The sequence below is a fragment of the Anopheles gambiae genome, chromosome 3, assembly GCF_943734735.2.
Source record: "Anopheles gambiae chromosome 3, idAnoGambNW_F1_1, whole genome shotgun sequence".
NCBI classification, from domain to species: domain Eukaryota; kingdom Metazoa; phylum Arthropoda; class Insecta; order Diptera; family Culicidae; genus Anopheles; species Anopheles gambiae.
This window is the reverse complement of record NC_064602.1, coordinates 36,638,964-36,659,314: the sequence shown is the minus strand read 5'-3', so window position 1 is coordinate 36,659,314 and position 20,351 is coordinate 36,638,964. Positions and strand designations below refer to the sequence as shown.

Here is a 20,351-nt window from a genome sequence, read left to right as displayed (position 1 = left end):
CCCTGCGTATGTGTGTGTGTGTGTGTTGCGGTGTGAATTGCAAAGAGCCTCCACCAATAGCGCGAATATCTGTGTTTCCCTTCAGCGTCACCGCCGATCTGCCGAGTGATGGTGGTGGTTTGGTGGAAAATTTATGTAGGAATTTGAATAGAAAGGAATGCTATCGTCCGTTCGGTCGTTGTGGCCTGCAGCACACCCCTCGTCCCGTTCGCTCGCTGCATCCGACCACCGAGCACTTTGCAGTGTATTGACAGATATTACATTGCTGGTTCGTCGCCATCCGTGTTAGCTGTGCTCCCATGTGCTTCTTCACTCGAACAGACAGAGAGAGAGAGAGAGAGAGAGAGCGGGGGGATTTGCTGCAAAGTTTCCACACAGCACACCCACAGCCAATCATAGTTCCGTGGTCGCTTCCTGCTGTTCGAGATTCGGGAATCCCGGTGTCCCGTTGGCGCTGCGGAATGCTTCGCGCGGGCGTTCGCAATCATCTCATCGATAATGGACATGATAAATTTCACCTTCAGTGCGAACGGCGAAAGTGAGTAGCAGGATATCCTGCTTCGTTTCGCCCGCTCTGGTGCATCGAGGAAATAAGCTATGCATTTTTTTCTCTTTCTTGAAATAACTAATTTTTTCTTCTATTTTCTTTCCCCCCATTTTTTCTTCTCCAGAGTACGAAACTGGGCCATCCGCTTCGGCGTCGACCTGTGGGAGTTTGGACGACAGTTTACCAAAGTGAACGACATCAGAAATGTAAGTATGCTGCTGCCATTTGTTTGCCAGGTTTTAGCTCGAAGTCAATGCGCGCCTCCTGCTCGTCACACAAGCCGAGAGAAAGTGACAGGGATTAATTCTGTGCAGCGTCCTCAGTGAGAGGAGAGAAGGGAGCCATTTTCCTACTAATTTTTAGCACCATTGAACCCCCTGCCTCATAGACTTTCAAGCCAGACTCCTAAAAGAGGAGATTAACAGGGATGTAGTTTCCGTCGGTAGCAACCATTGATTGACTCACACCAGTGCCGGACTGGTTCTACGTTTAGGGAAAGGCGATGGGCTTTTTAAATGATTCTGCTATGCGGTTAGTGTGTGTGTGTGTGCCTGTGCACTGTAAGCCAACAAAGGCATTTTACCTGAAGACCCAATAATGTGAAGGTGGTATCCCTAACCTTCCAGGGAGTGCCTCACCGTGCTGCTGCTGCTGGTGGAAAAGCGGTCAAGATTAGTCAAGCGCTACTACAAAACGAGCCGCATCGGAGGCGGAGAGGAATCCGAAATCCTTGGGTTTTGGGCCCTAAAAACGGGGAAACTGAGTGTTTGGAGGGAACCGGGAAAGGGAAAAAGGGTTCTCGCAGAGATTTGCCGTGGCTGTGGCAGGTTGCTGTGGAGTGTATGTAACAACTTTGCTAGTTTGGTGAGAACGGGCCCTGCTTGCGATGTTCCATCCGTATTTTCACCGACTCTGCTAGACTCTTTGCAATGTCTGTGTATGTGCGTGAGGTGATGTTCGTTAACGAGGTACTGTACACGTGTAGATGTGTGTGTGTGTCAAACCGTTGAGTATATTTTGGGGCAAAACCCGTCTTCATCCAGCTTCTAGCGGTAGTTGAAGCTTTGTGGAAAATTTGTGAAGCCAAAGTGAAGCTATCTCGATGTGGCCTCCGCACACTCACACTCACATACACACACACACACACACACACACACACACCCATAGAAATACTGCGCGCAATGCCTGAGGCATCTGGAAGGCGTTGTTTAGCGGAGGATATGTGCTGAAAGTTTTTACTTTCCTCCTTTACCCCTTGCGCGCCACCCACCACTGTTGCCGCGAAAAGCGCACCGTCGCCCTTTGGCAATTTTTCTGGCACGTGTGTGTCTCTGTGCATACAGCGTTGGAGCTGCTGCAGCCCCATGCGGGGAGAAAAATGTGAGGCTACAGTGCGCTGTCGGTGCTGTCGCGCTGCTACACATTGGCAGAGCGTTTTGTATCGTTGCCTGCCTGGGGCATAATCGCGGGTGGAAGCGTGGAAGGCGAGTTTTCGTTACTTGTTCGCAAAAGCGTGGCTTCGCTACCTGACGACGTTGTGGCACGGATTTTCACGGTCCCTCGGAGAATCGATTTTGCGTCCGTCCCCCCCCCCCCACACGTGGAGCGTGGAGGTTCTCCCGTGGGTTGGCAATTCTTTCCCTACGGGGGTGTGCCATAGGGTGTGTGTTGTTGCTGGGGCTGTAAAGATAGAAATTTGATGTATCAGAAAGGCTTTACCGGGGGGTGTGGTAAGGAGGCGTGAAGGAAGGGGTCGCACGAGAATGAGATTTATGGTGCAGCTGAAGGTTTTAAAGCGATGAAAAACCTTGAAGACGGTGCCCCGTATCGACCAGGAGAGTAGCACAGGTGAAAAGCATACGCTCTCAGGTGTGTGTGTGTGTGTGTGGTTCAGGTGTGCGTTCCGTGTGTTGCGACAGCCGAGGAAAGGGTGGTGCTCGGGATGGGAAATTAGTTCCCGACGTAACGAGGCTCTGCAGGACGAGGATGTGACGAAGGTGGAATGTGATGCAACGTTTTTGAGCCAATTTTCAACCAAGAAAACTAGTCGGTATGTGAAAACTTTTCCCAGGTTGGCATTGAGATCGATGTGCTTCTGCTCGTTTGGGCCGCCTTTTTCTTGTGAGCTCGTTGGGTGAACGCTTGCAGCCATGGTTGCAATACACTGTGGGTGGGTTGAACGTGTGGCTTGTGCAAACATGATTTAGAGTGAAAGTGAGAGAGGAAGGGCATTTACTTTGTCGCATCGCATGGAGCTATGTTTGTGATAGTTAATTTGCTATAAATAATTGAAATACAAAATGTTGCTTTTTTAATCTTTTTTTTGTTTATATTGTGCGATTCGTATTCGATAGCTTTAATCACTGATAAAGAACTGCTTATATATGAAGCTTGATTACTAATTTTCATTCACAATCTTTTTAAAGGGAACATTTTGAATATAATTTTCCATTTAATTAGAAAACACCATGCGCCTCCATGATGCAACAATGACCGTGCGCCTCCATCTGGTTGTTACTTCATTTTTGTTACAATTACAATATTTTTTTTTAAATTATCAACACCTTGTGATAAATTTACAAAACGCATGTCTGTTTTCGATCTAAAGAAAGAGTGAAGCTTTCTTCAAGCAAGATAAATAAGCGCCCAACACGGTACAGTACATCCGCCCCTGTCAGTTATTATTCCCACGCTACTGCTCCACCTCAGCGTGCAAGCGTGAATGCAAACATGATTTCCTGCCTCAACACGCTTTCCCACCACGGGAAGAGGCACACGATAAGCGTGATGAGCCTAGAAAACAGTGATTGTTAACGTGTTCATGAGGTGTTCGAGTAAAATGTTGATTGCGATGTAGCACTTAACCGGTGCAAAGCCGGTGCCTGCTGCAACGGTTCTCAGAAACAAATGGCAGAAGTGTGAAAACCAAGGAAGTGGAATATATTCGTATGTGTGCTGTAAAAGGGAGCAACTTTTTTTTTCTCTGCATCGCTCGCATACTCGCCACGCGTTGATGCTGCAGCAGTGGGCGAAGGTGTGCAACAATGTGTGCCAGCAGCGTACATTGTGTGCGCGCACAGGAATCGCATTTACATTGTCCAGCGTTCGTGTGGATCGTGCCAGAAGACGGTTAATGTGCAGACCGTGGGTACGGTGTTTACCTCCTGCTTACACATCGTTAGCCACGTCCGTTCGCGCCGCCGTTCGTACGTTCGAACGCTGACCAGCGAAATGATGGGAATTTTGGTGCCGGGTTTTTTTTGCGCATTTGTTCGTGTTTTGTTTTTGCTCTACCTTCATGCACATATTACTTCACGGTGCGTGATGAAGTAAAACAGTGCATTAACATCTTGTGCATGTATCGTGCTACGACAGCTTTAAGGGGTTTAGCGATGGAACAGGGCATGCGGAAAAGAGTGATGGTTAGAGTAAATTTTGAGTAAGTTTATCATAATCTTCTCTTAGTTTGTATCTGATAATAAACATACATTTTTAACAATTTTGTTTGCTTTAAAATTGTGATACAGTTTCAAATCTATAAAACAAAGTAATTATTATAGTTTTAAACTTTATTCGCTGTTGAAAATTGAAACAAAACACTGTCTCATGCAATATTTCCGAATAAACTTAATAAAGCCATATTTCTTCATTGCTCTTCTGCAACGACGCTCAATTGAATCCACAAACGCGTGCCAAAGAGCAACTGTAATAGAGAAATTTTAGTTTTAAATTTACTGCCATACCCTAATGCACAGCATTGCTCGGCAAACGGTGGCCAAGATTTATCCTCCGGCGAGTTACTAAACTAGCAAAAAAAAAAAAAACAAAAACAAAAACAAAACAACAAAACAACAACCACCGGTACAAGGGACGCGTCCGCTAGTGTGGAAGCGCAAAATCTCGGCAATCTTTTAGCACCCATTTTGGGGAAGTGTTTTATTTCGGGTGAAATGGAAAAGGTTAACAGGTTATGGTTTGGGGTTGCCCCAGTCCACCCAGAGCTCCTTCAGAGCCGGAGCCCGTGTGGCATAAAATATTTGCCACGCTCCGGCACTTAGCAAACGAATATATATTGAATATTTTATCCACCCCGGGACGTAGATTAATGGTGGCTCGTGCCTGTCGATCGTGTTGTTGCCCTGCTTGAGCGAGAGTGGAAAGCGAGAGTGCATTTACTGGGAAACAGAACCAGCGTATAGGGGGCGGCGAGACACTGGGAGAGAACGTACCAAGAAAAAAGTAAACACATCCTGTTTATGTTTTGAGTGCGTGTGTGTGGGTGCGTACGTGAGTATGTGTGCACAGGTCCATTCAAAGTCGCTGGAACGGTGGGACTGTATGCCGAGGTGGATTCAGAAAGGGCTTTCGGACGATTTTTGCGAGGGAGAGAGCCGAAGAACTAGGGGCTCTAGCGATCTAGCGCCCATTACCGCTAGAAACGACGATTGTCCCGGTGATACGTGATCCGGGTGCAGAAGCAAGCTACATCTTTAGCGAGTCCCTCACGCTCCAATTTTCAGGCAGCGAGCACCGTTTTGCCACTACATAACTCGTCGTGGGAAAGTGCTGGGTGCTTCTGGGCCGGTGCTGGCAAATCACTAAATTAAGTCTCATTGGGCAGTGTGGTGGCATGTTTCGTGTGTGTGTGTGTGTGCTTTGGAAGTCCTTGCAAAAGGCGTCAGCGCGCTGCTAGGATATCTACGAGGTGTGCAGTAGACAGTACTCAAGATCCAGTCGCGAATTGTAGCTTTTGTAAGATGTAAGATGTGTCTAGGTGTGTGTTTGTGCTTGTGGATAAAATTCGTCTGTACGTTGGATAGAAAACGTTCACCTTGTGCTAGTCGCCAGTCGCCAGCACTGCAGGTCCAGCCCTTGGCAAACTGTACACGAAGCGCAAACTGTTCCACCGCGTGAGAGAATGTTTGCCTGCGCAGATAAGCGTTTGCTGCAATCTCGAGCTGTGTCTGTGGTGGATTTCGGTGGATGCAGACAGCTACTGCTGCGGGGGCTGATTTGTTGATGGTAGCAATTTGGAACAATTTTATCAATGGCTTGTGGCAGAGCGTGCCAGGATGGATGCAACACACACACGCGCTAACAACGCTGTTTGCAACAGTCAATTGCAGTGCCGTGATTCGGCATTCCTGCCATCGCAAGTACCGCCTTGGAGCCCAGTTGGAGGCGTGTGTGGGTAAGGGTTAGCTTTGTTGCGAAGATTGCAGATGAAAGTGTTGTTTGGAGGATTAAGTCGTTGGTCTGATTTTAAATCCAGCAAATGAAAAAAGCGATGAAAAGAGTTGCTGTGCAGCTTTTGGTGATTTTATCCTTAAATTGTAGCTTCTACACGATGAAGATTACTATCCGTGAAAAAAAAACCTATGATGATAATAAACTAACTCTATCCAAGCGTGTGCCCTTGGTGCCGTGACTAGGATTTACCTTCAGCAACCTTCATTGAACCGTAATTTCGTTGAAACGAAATTATTTCGTTCACAGTTAAAAAGCGCACCACAAGGCAAGCGCTTTACTTTTTCCCACCGTAAATTGAATCTCGGGATCATGTACCGGGACGTCATTAGCAAAAGCTCAGGCCCAGCCACCCGAGCATGGAAACGGCTTTAAACGTTCGCGGTCTGTTCGTGAATGGTTTTTGACTTCGCTTTGAAGTATCCACGGTACGAGTAGTGGTAGAGTGGTAAAGAGTTGTCTGGCTGCGAAAAGGTCTGCTTCCCACCTGGATGTGTGTGCTTGTGTGTGTGTGCTTGTGTGTTTGTGTCTCATCCCAAACGGTCCCCCGAGGGGCAAAATTCAACGAAACGGTTCCATTTTACCGGAACGGAACTGCGTCCAGGTAAATTGGGGGGAAAATTTCGCTTCATTTTCCTTCCGTTCATCATTGACACCATGGAATTATCGGTGGCCATGCTTGCTGGCGAACTACGCTGAGGGGGGAAGGGTTGCACAAGGGGCTGGGGCGCCTATTGGCAGTAGGTTTTAATTGCCTCGCTCTTGATACGCGCGTCCATTCCGTCAGGGTTCGGTGAATGAATTCCAGGAACGCTTTGCCTGCAGGACGCGATGGCGTGGAAAAGGGTGTGTTTTTCGGGGAGTAGAAGAAGTGAGGTAGTTATGGTTTACAGGAAAATAGGGAAGAGCGTATTTCATGCCCCAGTGTTCGTCCCACGACCATCTGTCTTTGGGCATTTCGAACCCTCCCAATGTGCAAAGCTGTAGCTGTTGTTTTTCCAAACGGTCGAGTTTTGTTTTCCCCAACCTCTTTCATTGGTGTATTTGCTCGCATTTTCGTACACCCATTGTGCTGCTCTGTTGTGAAAAAGAGAGAGAGCGAGCGATTTCATGTCCGGTCAACTAAGCGCGAAGCGTTGTTGGCTGGCTGTGGTCGACGTTAAGGACGCCCAAAGGATGGGCCCATCTTGGGTGGGATATTGTTTTGTTCGCTGTGTTTTCCCTGGGACCTGGGAGCACTGGGAGAGCCACCATTGCGGGCAGCTGTGGACGAGAAGGTTAGACCAAACAAAACAAAACAAGCGCAAAGAGAAAAGGGATGAACCGGGGACGCGCGTTTTTTCCGCGAAATCATTTCCATGGCATTAAAATTCAAATTGAATGGATAATTGTTATTAGCGTTTTCGCGTTTTGCTTCGCGTCCAGCCGAGGTTCCGTGTCCTTTTTTTTCGAGGATGTTTTTCGTCGAAAATGAAGGATGCTTGAGTGCCGAGTGCACTCACCCACAGGTACAGCAGCAGCAGCACCAGCATCGGCTGCGTTGGTGGCACTTGTTTTCTTGGAAAATCTTTCCACTTACCCTAGCTGCTGCACTGCGCACGACCAACCACGACCTGGTGGCGTTGCGATACGATGCCCGGGAGCACTGAAATGCTGGGATTAATTTGCTGAAGCCGACGGTTTATTGGCAGGTGTCAGCGTTAATCGCGCCCTGTCGCCAGTGACGGATGATGACGGGTCCATCCATCCCCCTCTCCCCTCTCCCTTCCCACAGAGGGGATGGCAAAGGATGACGGATCGAAAAAGTATGCAATCCCATTTTGTGTCCTGCCAATGATGCTGCCGCTGCGATTGCCGCAGGCAAGGATCTAATTAAACCGAACGAAACTCGTTTGCCTGGCTGGTGCGAATCGGACCACGTGCGTAATGGCCGTTTCGTGAAGGATTACTGTGCTTTTGTCTGCTTTGTTTTTCGGTACAAAAGTAGCACTATTTTGGTGGAAATGTTAGGGGCGGATATTTTCTTATTTGCTTTGTGCAGGAATTTCCTTGGCTGGATAAGTTTGTTGCAACTGTTGGTTGTATTTTAAAGCTTTTTTGCATTTTATTGCGCTTCCTTTTGGGTTGGTTTCACATCAATCAGTATTTTGTGAATACAGAATGTTGTTTATGTCTGTTATTTTGTTTAAAAAAACGCGTTAAAAAATGTATATTTATACAAAGTGATGTGAGTGCCGATGAGGCAGGCTCATTTAACCAATTTATCCATTTTCCAAACATATTAATGTGGCCAATTTTCCTAATAAACCATACTGATGATACTCGCGACCCGTAAACCTCGTTAAACGGGCATGAAATAATTTAAACAATTAACGATCTGTTTGTCGTCGCGTCATTGTTGCGCTCGCTGGCTACGGTTTGGCACTGCTGCAATTTTCTCACTCAGATAGGTCAACACGGGCAGGACACGCCGGGGGCCAGTAACTTGACATAATAACACAAATTCCAGACATTCGCCATCAGCAGATTCAGACTAACGAGCGGATTTCTACACCCAATGGTTGGCTAATAGGCCACAGCTAGAGACCGCATTCCGCACACCGTACGGGGGACCGCATTTGCACATAACTCTCGAGTCTCGAGGCATTAGAGAGCAGGCATCCTGCGGAGGAAAGCAGCGAAGGGTGTAGTGTTGCAGAGAACCATCTCGTACGTAATCGGTTATGGTTTGAGCATTTACGCACACACATACACATACACACATACACTGGCAAGGCAAAAGCGTTCGGGCCGGTTCGATCATCCGGTCCGTTTTGCGACACTTTAGCGCCATTAGGATTCGGCGTTTGGGTGGGCGGGCGTAGCGAAAAGGGAGTTGCTGCGGTGGGTGGTAGACGACAGCATCGATTAGTGCAGACTTTAACGTCTTTTCGATCGTGTCCCTTTCGGGATCGTGACCCCGTCCCGAACAAAAGGGCCTGTAATGAGTTTCCTTTCCCCGGTGCGTAATGTGCGCTAGAAACAAAGATCCAGCCACACCGGCCACACATTTCGGTCCTTTTGCGCACACGTGCTCATTACGATGGGACGTGATTGTTTCCGTTTTACGCACAAGAAACACACACACACACACACATGTGGAGCGCGAGCGTACGGTAAAGCGTCAAGTCACCCAAAGTGTTTGAGAACGCGTGGTGGTGTCAAGCGTGCAGGAAAAGCGTCCTACAGCCACATTCCATCGAATGGTGCGAGTGGTAGGAGATGAGGGAAAGCAGTGCAGCGGTGGCGTGTCGATTTGACGCGATGCCCGAGCTAACGAACCGAAACCCCGGGTTCGGCAGGGATCGTGGAAACATGATTTCCGAATTACCTTGATTGATAACGGGTAAGCGATAAAATATGATTGATAATTAGATTAATATGTCATTCGATACTAATTCGTTTTACAGCTCTCCTCGATACAGGGGGATTGGGTATGGGGAACGTGATGGGAGAAGGTGGGGGAGCGTGATAATGTATTTCGCTGTGTATTGTTGTGTTATTTGTGCGGTACTTTAAACAATAGGGGAAAGCGGGGCAAAATGGGCATGTTAAGCAGTTTACTGAATATTCCTTTGAATATGCTACAAAACACATTTTTTCTTTCATTATTGTATGCCTCAACCCTTTATCTATGGATTAAAATTGCCAAATAGAATGAAAACAACTTACAATTATGAAAACAGTGTAAAATAAAAGTTCATGTTTTACGAGAAGCTATTCTGACATGCGGGGTAAAATGGGCATAGCCCTGGGGCAAAATGGGCATATGTACACAACAACTGTGCTTAGGTAAAGCCCATGTCTGTGCTCCATCGGATGCGATTTTATAGGAAGGCCTTTCAAAATTTTTTTACGGAATTTGACAGTTAACGTCGGACGTGCGATTTCGTCGTACGACGGAATCAAACAAATTTGATGCTGCATCCGACGTTATCTGTCATCATTATTGAGGCGACAAATACAACACCATAGTCTCACCACGTGAAGCATTTTTGTATTAATTTTATATTAGTAAAAATACACATTCAATCACCTTGCCTTCTTCAGACAATTGTATTAAAATATCATATCTTTAATAATATATCATGCAAAACTTCAACACATCCCTGTGACACAGGTTTAAGCTTATTTTCGAAGTGGCAAAATTTACATCAATATGCTACTAAACTTTATTTTGAATTTTTCTTGGTTATTTGTTATGTAAGGGGTATGATACTTACATGGTGTTCATAGAATACTCTAATGAATACATTTTGAGCATTGGAAAGTATCTTTGTAGTCAAATAATGCTTAAATAGAGAGTACCCAATTTGCCCCACATGCCCATTTTGCCCCGCTTTCCCCTATATGTCGACTAGCTTGGCCGGGGTAAGTAAGGCCTATGCTTTATCTGTTAATCAAATTGTCTCTTCGTTCGCTGGCAAATAACTGTGTGCAGGGAAACGCAAACACACAATGCGCCATTGTACACTTAGATGCAGAGAGGTTATTTAATGAAATAATGAGTCAATTTCAATGATTTTGCCGCAGAAAAGCTCGATCATTCTGGATTACAATATCAAATTAGGAACCAAATGGTCATGGTCATTTGTGATGGCATTATCTTTTTCATTTAAAATTGGTCATGTCGTGTCCCTTATAAGCTCATTCAATTCAGTTTTTGAACTCTAAAGTAAACTGTTCAAAACTAAAATCCATCAACATGATGTCGAGATATACCGAGTGCAGGAATAGAATACATTTGTTAAACTATCGCTGGTCATTCTAGTACTTTCACTTTGCTCGCATTTATGTCTCTCTACCTGCAAATGAATGAAAACAAAGTCTGTACGACCTGCAGTGCTTTTCCAATTGCATTAAATACACAAGCAATCATCGCCCAACCGTCCAACAATTCTAGCCAATCATCGTTTTTAAGGCACCGCCGAGATGCTGACGTCTTCAAACGTGTTGCCCTGGTGCGCACCGCACCCTACGTACATTAGCAGTGACACCCGATTATCATCTTTGTTTTGTTGTGTGTTTTTTCTCCTCTCTTGCAGCGCTTCAAGGACTCGGACGTGGACGTGACCCGGAAGGATGGCATACTGCTGCTGCGCGAGCTGGCGGCGGAAGTGAAGAACTTTATGGATTTCAAAATGAACGCCGTAATGGTGAGTAGCGCAATGCGTCCCTTTTCGGTGCGAGAGCATTACCTTTGTAGCTGTTTGTTACCGTACGTGTGCGGAAACATGTTTTGCCGAAACACCTTCACCTTCCCCTTTTGTAGGTGCAGGGCTGTCCTGTCCTTGGGTGCTGGGGAATGTTGAGTGCCCTGTTTTCTGAGAAACATTCTGTGTGCGGTTGTTGAGCGAGAGAGCCCCCTTTCCCCCAGGCTTGCGAGGTCTCTAAACCAGTGATAGTGGAGGAGGATTTCCCTTTCGACCTTTCTTAAGCAGCATTGGCAAGCAACTACTCATGCGGTGCCGGATTGTTTGCCCGTGGAGCGTGTTCCACAACAACAAAAAATGAAAGCGGAACATCTAGAAGCGAATAAAAAGAGCTCTATAGAAGGGCTGGGTGCCCATAGGTACTGCTAGCAGGACGAGATGCAGTGCACGAGATCTTCACGGGACTGGGTTGGCATCGGCGGTTTCTTCCTCGTTTCAGCGTCAGATTAACGTTTGATTACCTTTCGAACGGAAATTTCTCCGTAAATTGGATTTAGCCTCAAGGCTGCTCGGACTGCTGCCTCCCGTCCGCTTGCCGTTCTGTGCCGTCTTGCTGGCACCGGCGGCAGTACGGGCTAGAGGCAGACGAAGGGTAGGCTTTCCCGGGAAGCTTATCGAACACAGGGCGGGCTTTTGAGGGGTTTAAAAAAATCCTTAAAGGAAAGCGAAATAATGAACGCTCCAAACCGGGTTTGCCCGTGCATTGCATTGAGTGGAGTGAAAAGGAAAATAAAACACCACCACCAGCGCCTTTCCTTCGGGGAAGGTTTTTTTCACTCTTCTTATGCCTCATGGCGTACCGTACGGCACCGAGCATGATAAATGAGGCCGGGGTGTGGAAAGGATCGCATGCCCGGCGGTGCAATGAAAGCAAGAAAGAAGAAAAAGCGACGGTAGAAGGTGTACAGCGATACGCTCTAAACTTGTTTCGTTTCTATTGTGATGGGGGAGATGTTTTGGCTTAACCATGCAATCGTTCCGGATAGTACCGGGGAAAGCAATTGTTAACGGAGGGATCCAAAGTTTTCTTCTGTTTTTTTCTACACCACACGGAAAAGCGGCACAGCAGCGCAGGGGGAAATGGAAAAATCGGATCAATTTTTCTCCTACAGTCAATCGGTTTGCTGAAGCTTATTTGATTATTGGTCCCAGCAGGGCTTAGTTCGATTTCGCCCGGCAAAGGAAGTGCTTAGCGGTTTGAAATTGTGCAGAGAAGTGTTGGTGAATGAGCTTTTAAGACGGCGATACTGTTGACGGAATGGTTGAAGCAATCATTAAGTGTGCTTGAATGTACCGTTTTGAGGCACATTTTCATTAAAACGCTGTGAAAAGCGTTTGGTGCTGTACGATTTGCGATTGCTTTTGCGATAAATCGTAAAGAAAAGGTATCAGAGCAGTTGAAGGGATGATTCAAAAAGGCAAAAAGCTTGTCTATCAAGCTGATTGTGTTCATTCGTAACGTTTAATTTCTCTACGCAGAAAAGAAGCGCCCAAATGTATGCTATCCGTAGCGCAGCATTGACCTTTTAAGGCTTTAATCTCTTTCGATATCTACTTAAAATACTTTGCACAAGTTTTTTTTTCTTCTATCTTTTAATTATTTAGTGATGCCGTTGCTTTCTTGCCAGACCAAATTTCACGGTATTACATTGTTTTGAACAACAAAGTTAGCCAAAACAAAAAAATATGCCAACCTAGGGAAGCAAGCAACGAATCCGGTCGTGTTTCACAACATAATGAAATTAAGGCACAAAGTTTTGTTTTTGTAGAGCTTTGTGAATCAAAAGCTTGCTGCAGAAGAGGCTTAAAACGGAATAAAAAGGGCCATATTGTAATGAACTTTTTGTTTTGCATCCTTGGGTAGTGGCATTCTTTTCCCTACCTTTGTCAAGAATTGGGGAAAAAATCTTGCTTTAAAGATTTACCTACACCAGGACAACGGGCCCCAGGGATGAATGGGTATTTTATGAACCGACGAAACAGCTAAGGGCAACACAAAAACAAAACAAAAAAAAAACCTTCCATTTCTCTTAGTCAGCACCATTTTCGGTAGTTTAACGCTTTGCGCGGGCTTCCGTTTTTCCGCACGCTGTTCCGCTCAGCATTGTTACAAGTGCGAATTTGATTTCTTGCAGAAGAACACAATTTTTAATTCCTGCCTTCCTGCCACCGGGCTCCGTGGAACTGTTTCACGTCCACCCGTTTTCTGCAGGAGTAGGCATTTCCTCCTGCCATTTAGACCATTTCGCACCGGCTTGTGAGCCGCTTCCGGTTTCGGGAGCACAGGTGTGCAACAGAATTCGGAGCGCTTCCCTTTTCGTGTTAAAGAAACCTCTGTAAAATTGACTGCGACCAGCGGCCCGGGGCGCAGGGAAGTCAGGGCAATGCAAACCCGTTCGGGAAAATGCTAAGAATAAAAATGAACCCCGAAACCGATGCAAAACATCAAAAGTAAATCGCTTACTCGAGAAATAAGTTGGGCCGTGTTGGGGTTTGATTCATTCTTTTTTTTGTGTGCCATTCTGTGTGGTTTTGTGTTTGTGTGTGTGTATGTGTGTCAGGATTTGGTAAGAAGATGAATTTAGAATGTCCGAGAATTGGCAGGGATAGGGACTCTGGAAAGTGTGTGGGGCGCACTACAACAATAATCAAAAGGAGTGTTGTTGAGAGCAAGAAAAAAAATGTGAGCATTCGAGGAAAGGCAAAAAGAAAGGCACTCGGTACACGAGGACCGGCTGAAGGTAAGAGTACCGCGGTACGGCATCTAGGTTTCTCCGTTTTCGGCGAACGGAAAGTATATTTGAAATATGTGTATATCCTAGTAACCGCACCTCCAGCACGTCGGGGGCATTGGTTGAGGCTTTTCCCCGGGATGAACTTGGTACACATTCCAGTTGGAAGGGAAAAAAAATCTGTCGTGAGAGAGCGAGAGAGCAGTACGGGAGTACAAAAGTTCTGCTGCTCGGGAGTCCTGCTCGGGAGAGGTTCCGATGGAAAACGAGGGAAGCAGTGTAGGGCACGGGCGAGGAGAGATGGGCTAATAAATTTTCCGTATTCCATGATGCCTTTCTTCTGCCGTTGGGGACTACCGGTGGGGACAATGTGGGGCTGCTAACGGAATTGGAACGAGGTCGGGCAGCACGGCGAAACAGAACCTGTCACGAACGGGACTGTTAGATAGTATCTTTTGCAGCAAAATTGACACTGTTGTAAGTAGAGCAAGGAGCGAGGGAGTACACAGTAAAGCAAAACAGGGCAAAACTAATGAAGCTGCTTTTGTGGCCGCCCGTTTTTATCTTCCAGTGTGTCTGGAGCATGAAACGGGCATTGCGATATTCTTTATTTTTTTGTTTGCTGAAATTGTGTACAATAAAAAAATCATCGAAATGATTTTAAAATGCGCCTAAAGGTAGGCAAAGCTGTAGATTATTTACAATACGGTAATGTCAAAATATCAGAGGGTTTTAAGATTGTGTTTAATTTATAGAAAATTGCTTAAACATTAAATGTAACTTTCTATAATGCCTCTAAATCCTTCTTCTGGTGTCATTGGAAAATCCTTGTTATAAACTCACACGCTGATTGAAATAGTAATGACGGGCAAGCGATTCGTATGGTAATTTAATTGCACCACAACGAGGGTTATGAATTTTCTAGCGATTTTTCCTAGCTTAAAACTGGTGGGCCGTGTCGGCTTCCGCATTGATTGCTTCTGCATAATAAAGCACATTTTAGGCGGACCGCGGCATTGTCGAGACGCTAATGGTGCCATTATTATTCAATAGCGTCCAATCTGCTACACGAGAAAGAGACAGAAAGAGCCGACGGAGCGCAGGAGGGCAGCGAGAAACACGAGAGAACAACACCCCTTTCGCGCTGTGATGCGAAGCTTTGACACAATCCCCAACAATCAATTTCCGGTCAGAGGGGGCGAGCAATTTATCGAAGTATCGTACTGCCGTAATAATTAACATCGCTTGATCGAGGAACTGGGGCGCGAGCGCGCGCACGCTCATTTCCCTTTGCGGCATCGCTCGCGCGTTCAATTCAAATCCAACTAAACCTCCATTTCACAATTGGCTATAATAATCATTCAGCAAATGATGAATTCGTAAATTGGCCCCATAAAATCGTTGTTTGGGTCGGGAACGGTGAAAGCATTAGTGCGTAACATCGAGTGTCATGATGAGAATTGAAAATCAATAACCAGCCGTGCGTTAATGTGCGGCCGGCGTGCGGAAGCGTGACTCGGCAGTCGAAGAAGGGCGACCGATGGGAAGACGATCTTAACGGAGCGTCTGAAGATGACGTGGAGATCCTGGGTCTAGTTAAGTGTAGTGAGATAGTTATGTTTCTTTACTCTTTTATTTACTTTACGCAGCAAATATGGTGAATCTGTTATTTTTGTAAAATAACCTTTACAACGAATGCTTGTTTATAAAAGCACATGGGAAGAGCTCGAGAAAAAAGTGGCTTGCAAATGCGTCTAGCATATTGGCCTGCGAGTTTGTTGGATGTTATGTTTCACATTTCAGGCAGAAAACTTTGAGAGGGGGTTGAAAAAGCTCACTCGTGTTCAAATTCAATTAAAAATTCCACTCCACATTGGCGCTCATTGTGTATGCGCGTAAAAATTCCTCCACCCAAGCATCATAAAAACCCCGGTGCGTCCTACTCCGGGCGAGGTAAAGACAAACGTAACGATGCCACCCACCATCAATGGGTTGGTGAGGTTATGGATGTACAGGGAGCACAGGGGTATGCTACCAGACGAGCTGATGGTCTGACTTTAACTCGTTGTGCTGAAGATGATGCTGTAAATGTCGCGTAATGATGGGGTAGGTTTTTGTGGACGGTTTTTGGATGTTTTGTGTGTGTGTGTGTGTGTGTGTGCTGTGTTGGAAAACGTGCTTCCGAAAACATGACGAAACACAGCGTGGGGCCGCTCATTAAGCGTTGTCCATGTTGCCCGTGTGCCCTACATTACATGGCGATTTCGGGCCTGCTGGCCTCAGTTGAATCGGTGTGCTGTGAATGGTGCGTGCTTTAGGGTTGGACTGCTGTTCGGAGCTTTTATTCGATGTACCAGCTCTGTCCACGTGGCGTTTGTATCTGTAAGAGGTGTAGTAAAATCTTATTAAAATAGCGAAAACAAGACGAAAGTAGCAAAACGTGCAAGTTAAACAAATTTATGATGCCAAAGTGTGTAACTTACAACGTTTGAGGGATGTAGCATGCCAACAAGGTTGTAGTAGTAATACTGTAAGAACTAAAGCATACGAAATGTTGTCAATAATTCCAAATAAAATGTTAAATAAGCAAATGCTTAGCAGATTGCATACTTTTAGGATAACTTATAACTTGGCAATGTAAAGTACAGGCGGTCCCCGTGATACACGGCTACTGGGGACCGAAAACGGCAGCAAAATACCGCGTATCTCAAATTTCCGCGTCAGTCGAATCTCGTGATTTCCAGCCAAAACATAACTAATTTTCGTGTAATTTTGCTAGTACGAGGGGTGGTTTTAGACACTTAATAAATTATTTGATATGATTCTGACTGGATATAAAAGTTTCAAACCTTTTGAAATAGTTTTTAACATTTAATCAAAAGGGAAATTAGTTGGCATTTTACAGTTTATGGGTCAAATCAGTACAATTTGCTCAAAGAATTGTCAAATTAAGATAACTGCGTATCTCCGAATCCGAGTATAAGAAGTACTGTGTATCTGGGGGACTGCCTGTATGCAATTTATTTATTCAAATGCCTAGAGATAGGCAAACTGTTTCACAAATACCCTCTTTTAAATAATTTTTAGCATGATATTTGTGCTTGCCTTTTTCAATTTTTGTTTGCTGTAACAGTTCAGTAAACAAAAAAAAAACAAAAGCTGCGACCAAAAAGGGTAACATTGCCTCAACACTATTTAACGCATTCCATTAGAGTTTGTAGCTCAGCTTTCCCATTTCAGAGAGCAAAGAAAAAAACCAACGCATAAAAATCATCACTTTTTCGTGTCGTATGTTCCATACCCATACAGGGCAAAATGTGCGATTGCCTGTCGTGTCGGCACCGTTGTCACTGGTCGCCTCTCCGAACGGGCCGTAGTTCGGTATAGCCGCCGCAAACGGGCGGCACAGACAAGCTGACGAACTCAGCTGATGCGTCAGTCACGGGCGGACGGGCGTACAATATGGACAGGAAGATTGAATTTCGTGGTGACGAGCTAAGCTTGTAAAATTTAGCCACATTAGGTTAAGGGACCGGTTGGCTTACGTGCAATGGCGGCTAAACGACTGCGAGAGGTTCACGCCCGGCCCGGCCAGCCCCATAACAGCCGATACAGTGTGGGGAAGGCGTTGGAGTGATGCGTTGTTGCGGCAGAGGCTATAAGGTTTCGTTATTGTGTTGTGTATCGCCAAAGGTTCTTCTTTCTCTCGTTCCTTCGGCGGTTTGGGTTTTATGTTTCGGCTTGAAATCGGCCACAGTTTGTTGGACAAGGCCGGGGAAAACTGTTTTATGGTGGGTGAAAAGTTTGTCGTTTTGACCCGAGAGGTTTTGTTGTTGCTGCTGCTGTCGGTGCTCCAGCGCAGAAATACCATATTCCACAGTTTTAAACTCCGGCAGAATGTGCTCAATATTGCTGCCACGCTCCGCATACCGATGAGAGTGATAATCGATAATTTTTGTCGTCTATCAGCTAACCAATGTTGAGGGGATCGAGATGTGGAGAATGGCGAATCCAGACGTATCTATTGGATAGGGTGTTCACATATACACACACACATACACAGACACATCGATAGGTATATGAGCTGAGATTTTCCGACGCTCGCTCAAAGTGACCTCCGCAAGACGAACCTTGCTGGTTCCACTGTCCCACGGGTCATGAATTATGGGATTTGACTTATTTATGGTTTCATATTTGGAAGAGGATCCGATAGTGCCGGATCTGATACCCTGAGCGTCTGGTCAAAAAGAGGATGGCTGGAGGGAGGGGGATCCTGTTTGTTCGGCGGCAGCAAACAACAGTTTGAAGGGGTGAAAAGTTTGGTTTTCAATTTAAAGAGAAAACACCCTTCTTCTTTACGATTGCTGACGACGGCAATGGTATTCGTGACCTTGCTTGAACCGTTTACAGAGCGTCCTCGGCGGTGGAAACGGGAAAGGCATCCTGAAGGAGTTTGATTTTTAATAGAATATTTTATGTGACGGTGATTGAAGGAGGTAAACGGTGAAATTTTCTCCATGGCACGTGGAAACCATTTCGGTTCCATTTAGCCGGCATACGGCCGCTTACCTTTGCCTGACTCTTCCACTTTATCGATATACCTGACACGGAATCCGTGCTTGAGAACGTGCCGGACAGGGAAGGGATCAGATTTTCAGACAGAGAGTCGGGGACCGAAGACGCGAACCCTTTTTGCCATGACTTATTGATGAAGGGTTCGGTTTATGAATTAATGCGACGCGCGAACGATAACAAGGGGTGTACCGGAGCTTGGATGGGAAAATGGATGAATTTAATCAGGTATGTTTGAGATTGGACCCTCACAAACCGAGGGATGGGGTATCTAGTTGGCATTTTACCACCAGTAGGAGGGGTGATTATTTTTGGAAGCAAAAAAAGCATTGTGGAATGATACGTGAGATCTGGCCAATATTTGGTGCTAGTGGAAAACCGTGCACGGCGATGGTACCTTGTGGGTGTTTAATTATTCAATTACGAATATTGTATGAGCACGATGTCCTTGGTTTAATGTGCTTTTACATTTTTAAGCTGAACGAAGGGAGGGTTTACATTTGGGACGCATAACGATAGGGCTGAAGTTTAGAAAACCTTCGTGAGTGAAAGTAAAGTGACAGCGGGTCGGACGCACAAATTCGTCAAAGTGTTGCTTAATAAACATCGAGACGGATTTTTTTTAGCAGAATGCATACTTTTAGGCGTTGACTTCATCGAATTGGTAAAAAGCAGTGCGCCTGAAGTTATGTAACCTATGTACAGCACTTCTTCGGTTTTTAAGTCCAACTTGTTCGGTATTTGCGTGTATAACATTTGATTAGTTTTTACACGGTTTTTTTATTTATCTTGTTTAAAACAAATGTCTGATAAAATTGAGAAACCCTGCAATAGTACTAGGTTACAATAAAGGTAATGGTGGAGAAAAAAAACGAGCTACATTTTCTTTATCTGTTTTCATTTACAGACGAAAAAACAAATTGCAATAAAAATATTCCACCTCCAGATGGCATTAGCCAGAAATGAGACTGTAATATTTATTGTTTATTGCATCTATTGCGCGAGGTGTTAGTGGTGGCGTTGTCGGTCTTAATGGTGTCGGTGGGTTTTCCGGCCGCACCACATACGCCACACCATCGTGCATAATTTGCCGCTGTACGGCTGTATGTATTTTTTTCGGTGCTTTTCTTTCTTCTATCTCTTACTCTCTGCCGGAGCCAACTGCACACGCCATCCGTGCTGCTCTCCCGAAACCCGTTTTACCCGTGCCTTGTTTGTTCCTTTCCTTCGGTGTCATCTTCTTACTGTCGTGCCCGACATGGCGTAAATGGTTCATCCGGAAAATGGGAACCGTTTTCTTGAGATAAAAGCGATTCTCTAAAAGCCCGGTCGCCTTTGTACGACGCTGCGTTCTTTTTGCTTAGCGGGACGGTTTGCACAGGGGTACGGTGTTGTTGTACGGGCAGGGCCAAAGAAAAGTCCCTGCGTGCAACCGGGGGTAAGCAACCGGAAGAAAGGGATGGGGGAGCTTTTTTGTAACTCGAAAGGAGGAGAGGGAAATGTTAGGAAATAATGCAAACTGGAGAAGCTGTGCGCCGTGTCGGGTATGCCTATCGCCATGTAATAGAACGATTCCTCGCAGCAAGCCCTGTGTAGGCCCAGACCAGCACCAGTATCCTCAATATCGCGTTTGCATGGTACCAGTACGCACAACCGTCCAGACGGGCTGCGGAATGGGAAGAAGTGCGCGGTATGAAAAGAAAATCGTAAGTAGCGGAACTTGGGGCAAGTGTGCCACCTTAAGCATTTCAAGTTATAACTCACTAAAACGTGTTTTTCAAAAGCCGATTTAAATCTCATAACCATTTCACATCTATTTCCTCACTTATAAATGAGTTTTGCTTGAAAAAAGTGCAAATAAAACAGTTTTTGAAGCGTTTTAAAAAGGGTCCAAAAAGACGTTGTTTTTTGGGCTATGGGGCAAGAGTGCCACTCGTATGGGGCAAGACGGCCACCTGGTTAAAATAACCGTATTTCTTAGATAATTGGAAATCATTACGT

The 20,351-nt window shown here is 45.6% G+C and overlaps 1 protein-coding gene across 6 annotated transcripts in view; it reads left to right on the top strand.

Annotated features, from left to right (window-relative positions):
• The window catches only part of LOC1278971 (voltage-dependent calcium channel subunit alpha-2/delta-4), a 64,146-nt gene that overhangs the window by 10,061 nt on the left and 33,734 nt on the right, over positions 1-20,351 (top strand). For all 6 annotated transcript variants that reach the window (XM_061656346.1, XM_061656341.1, XM_061656343.1 and 3 more), the window contains exons 3-4: positions 672-753; positions 10,879-10,989. In XM_061656346.1, the coding sequence (XP_061512330.1) occupies positions 672-753; positions 10,879-10,989 (193 nt within the window). The remainder of the gene's footprint in view (positions 1-671; positions 754-10,878; positions 10,990-20,351) is intronic.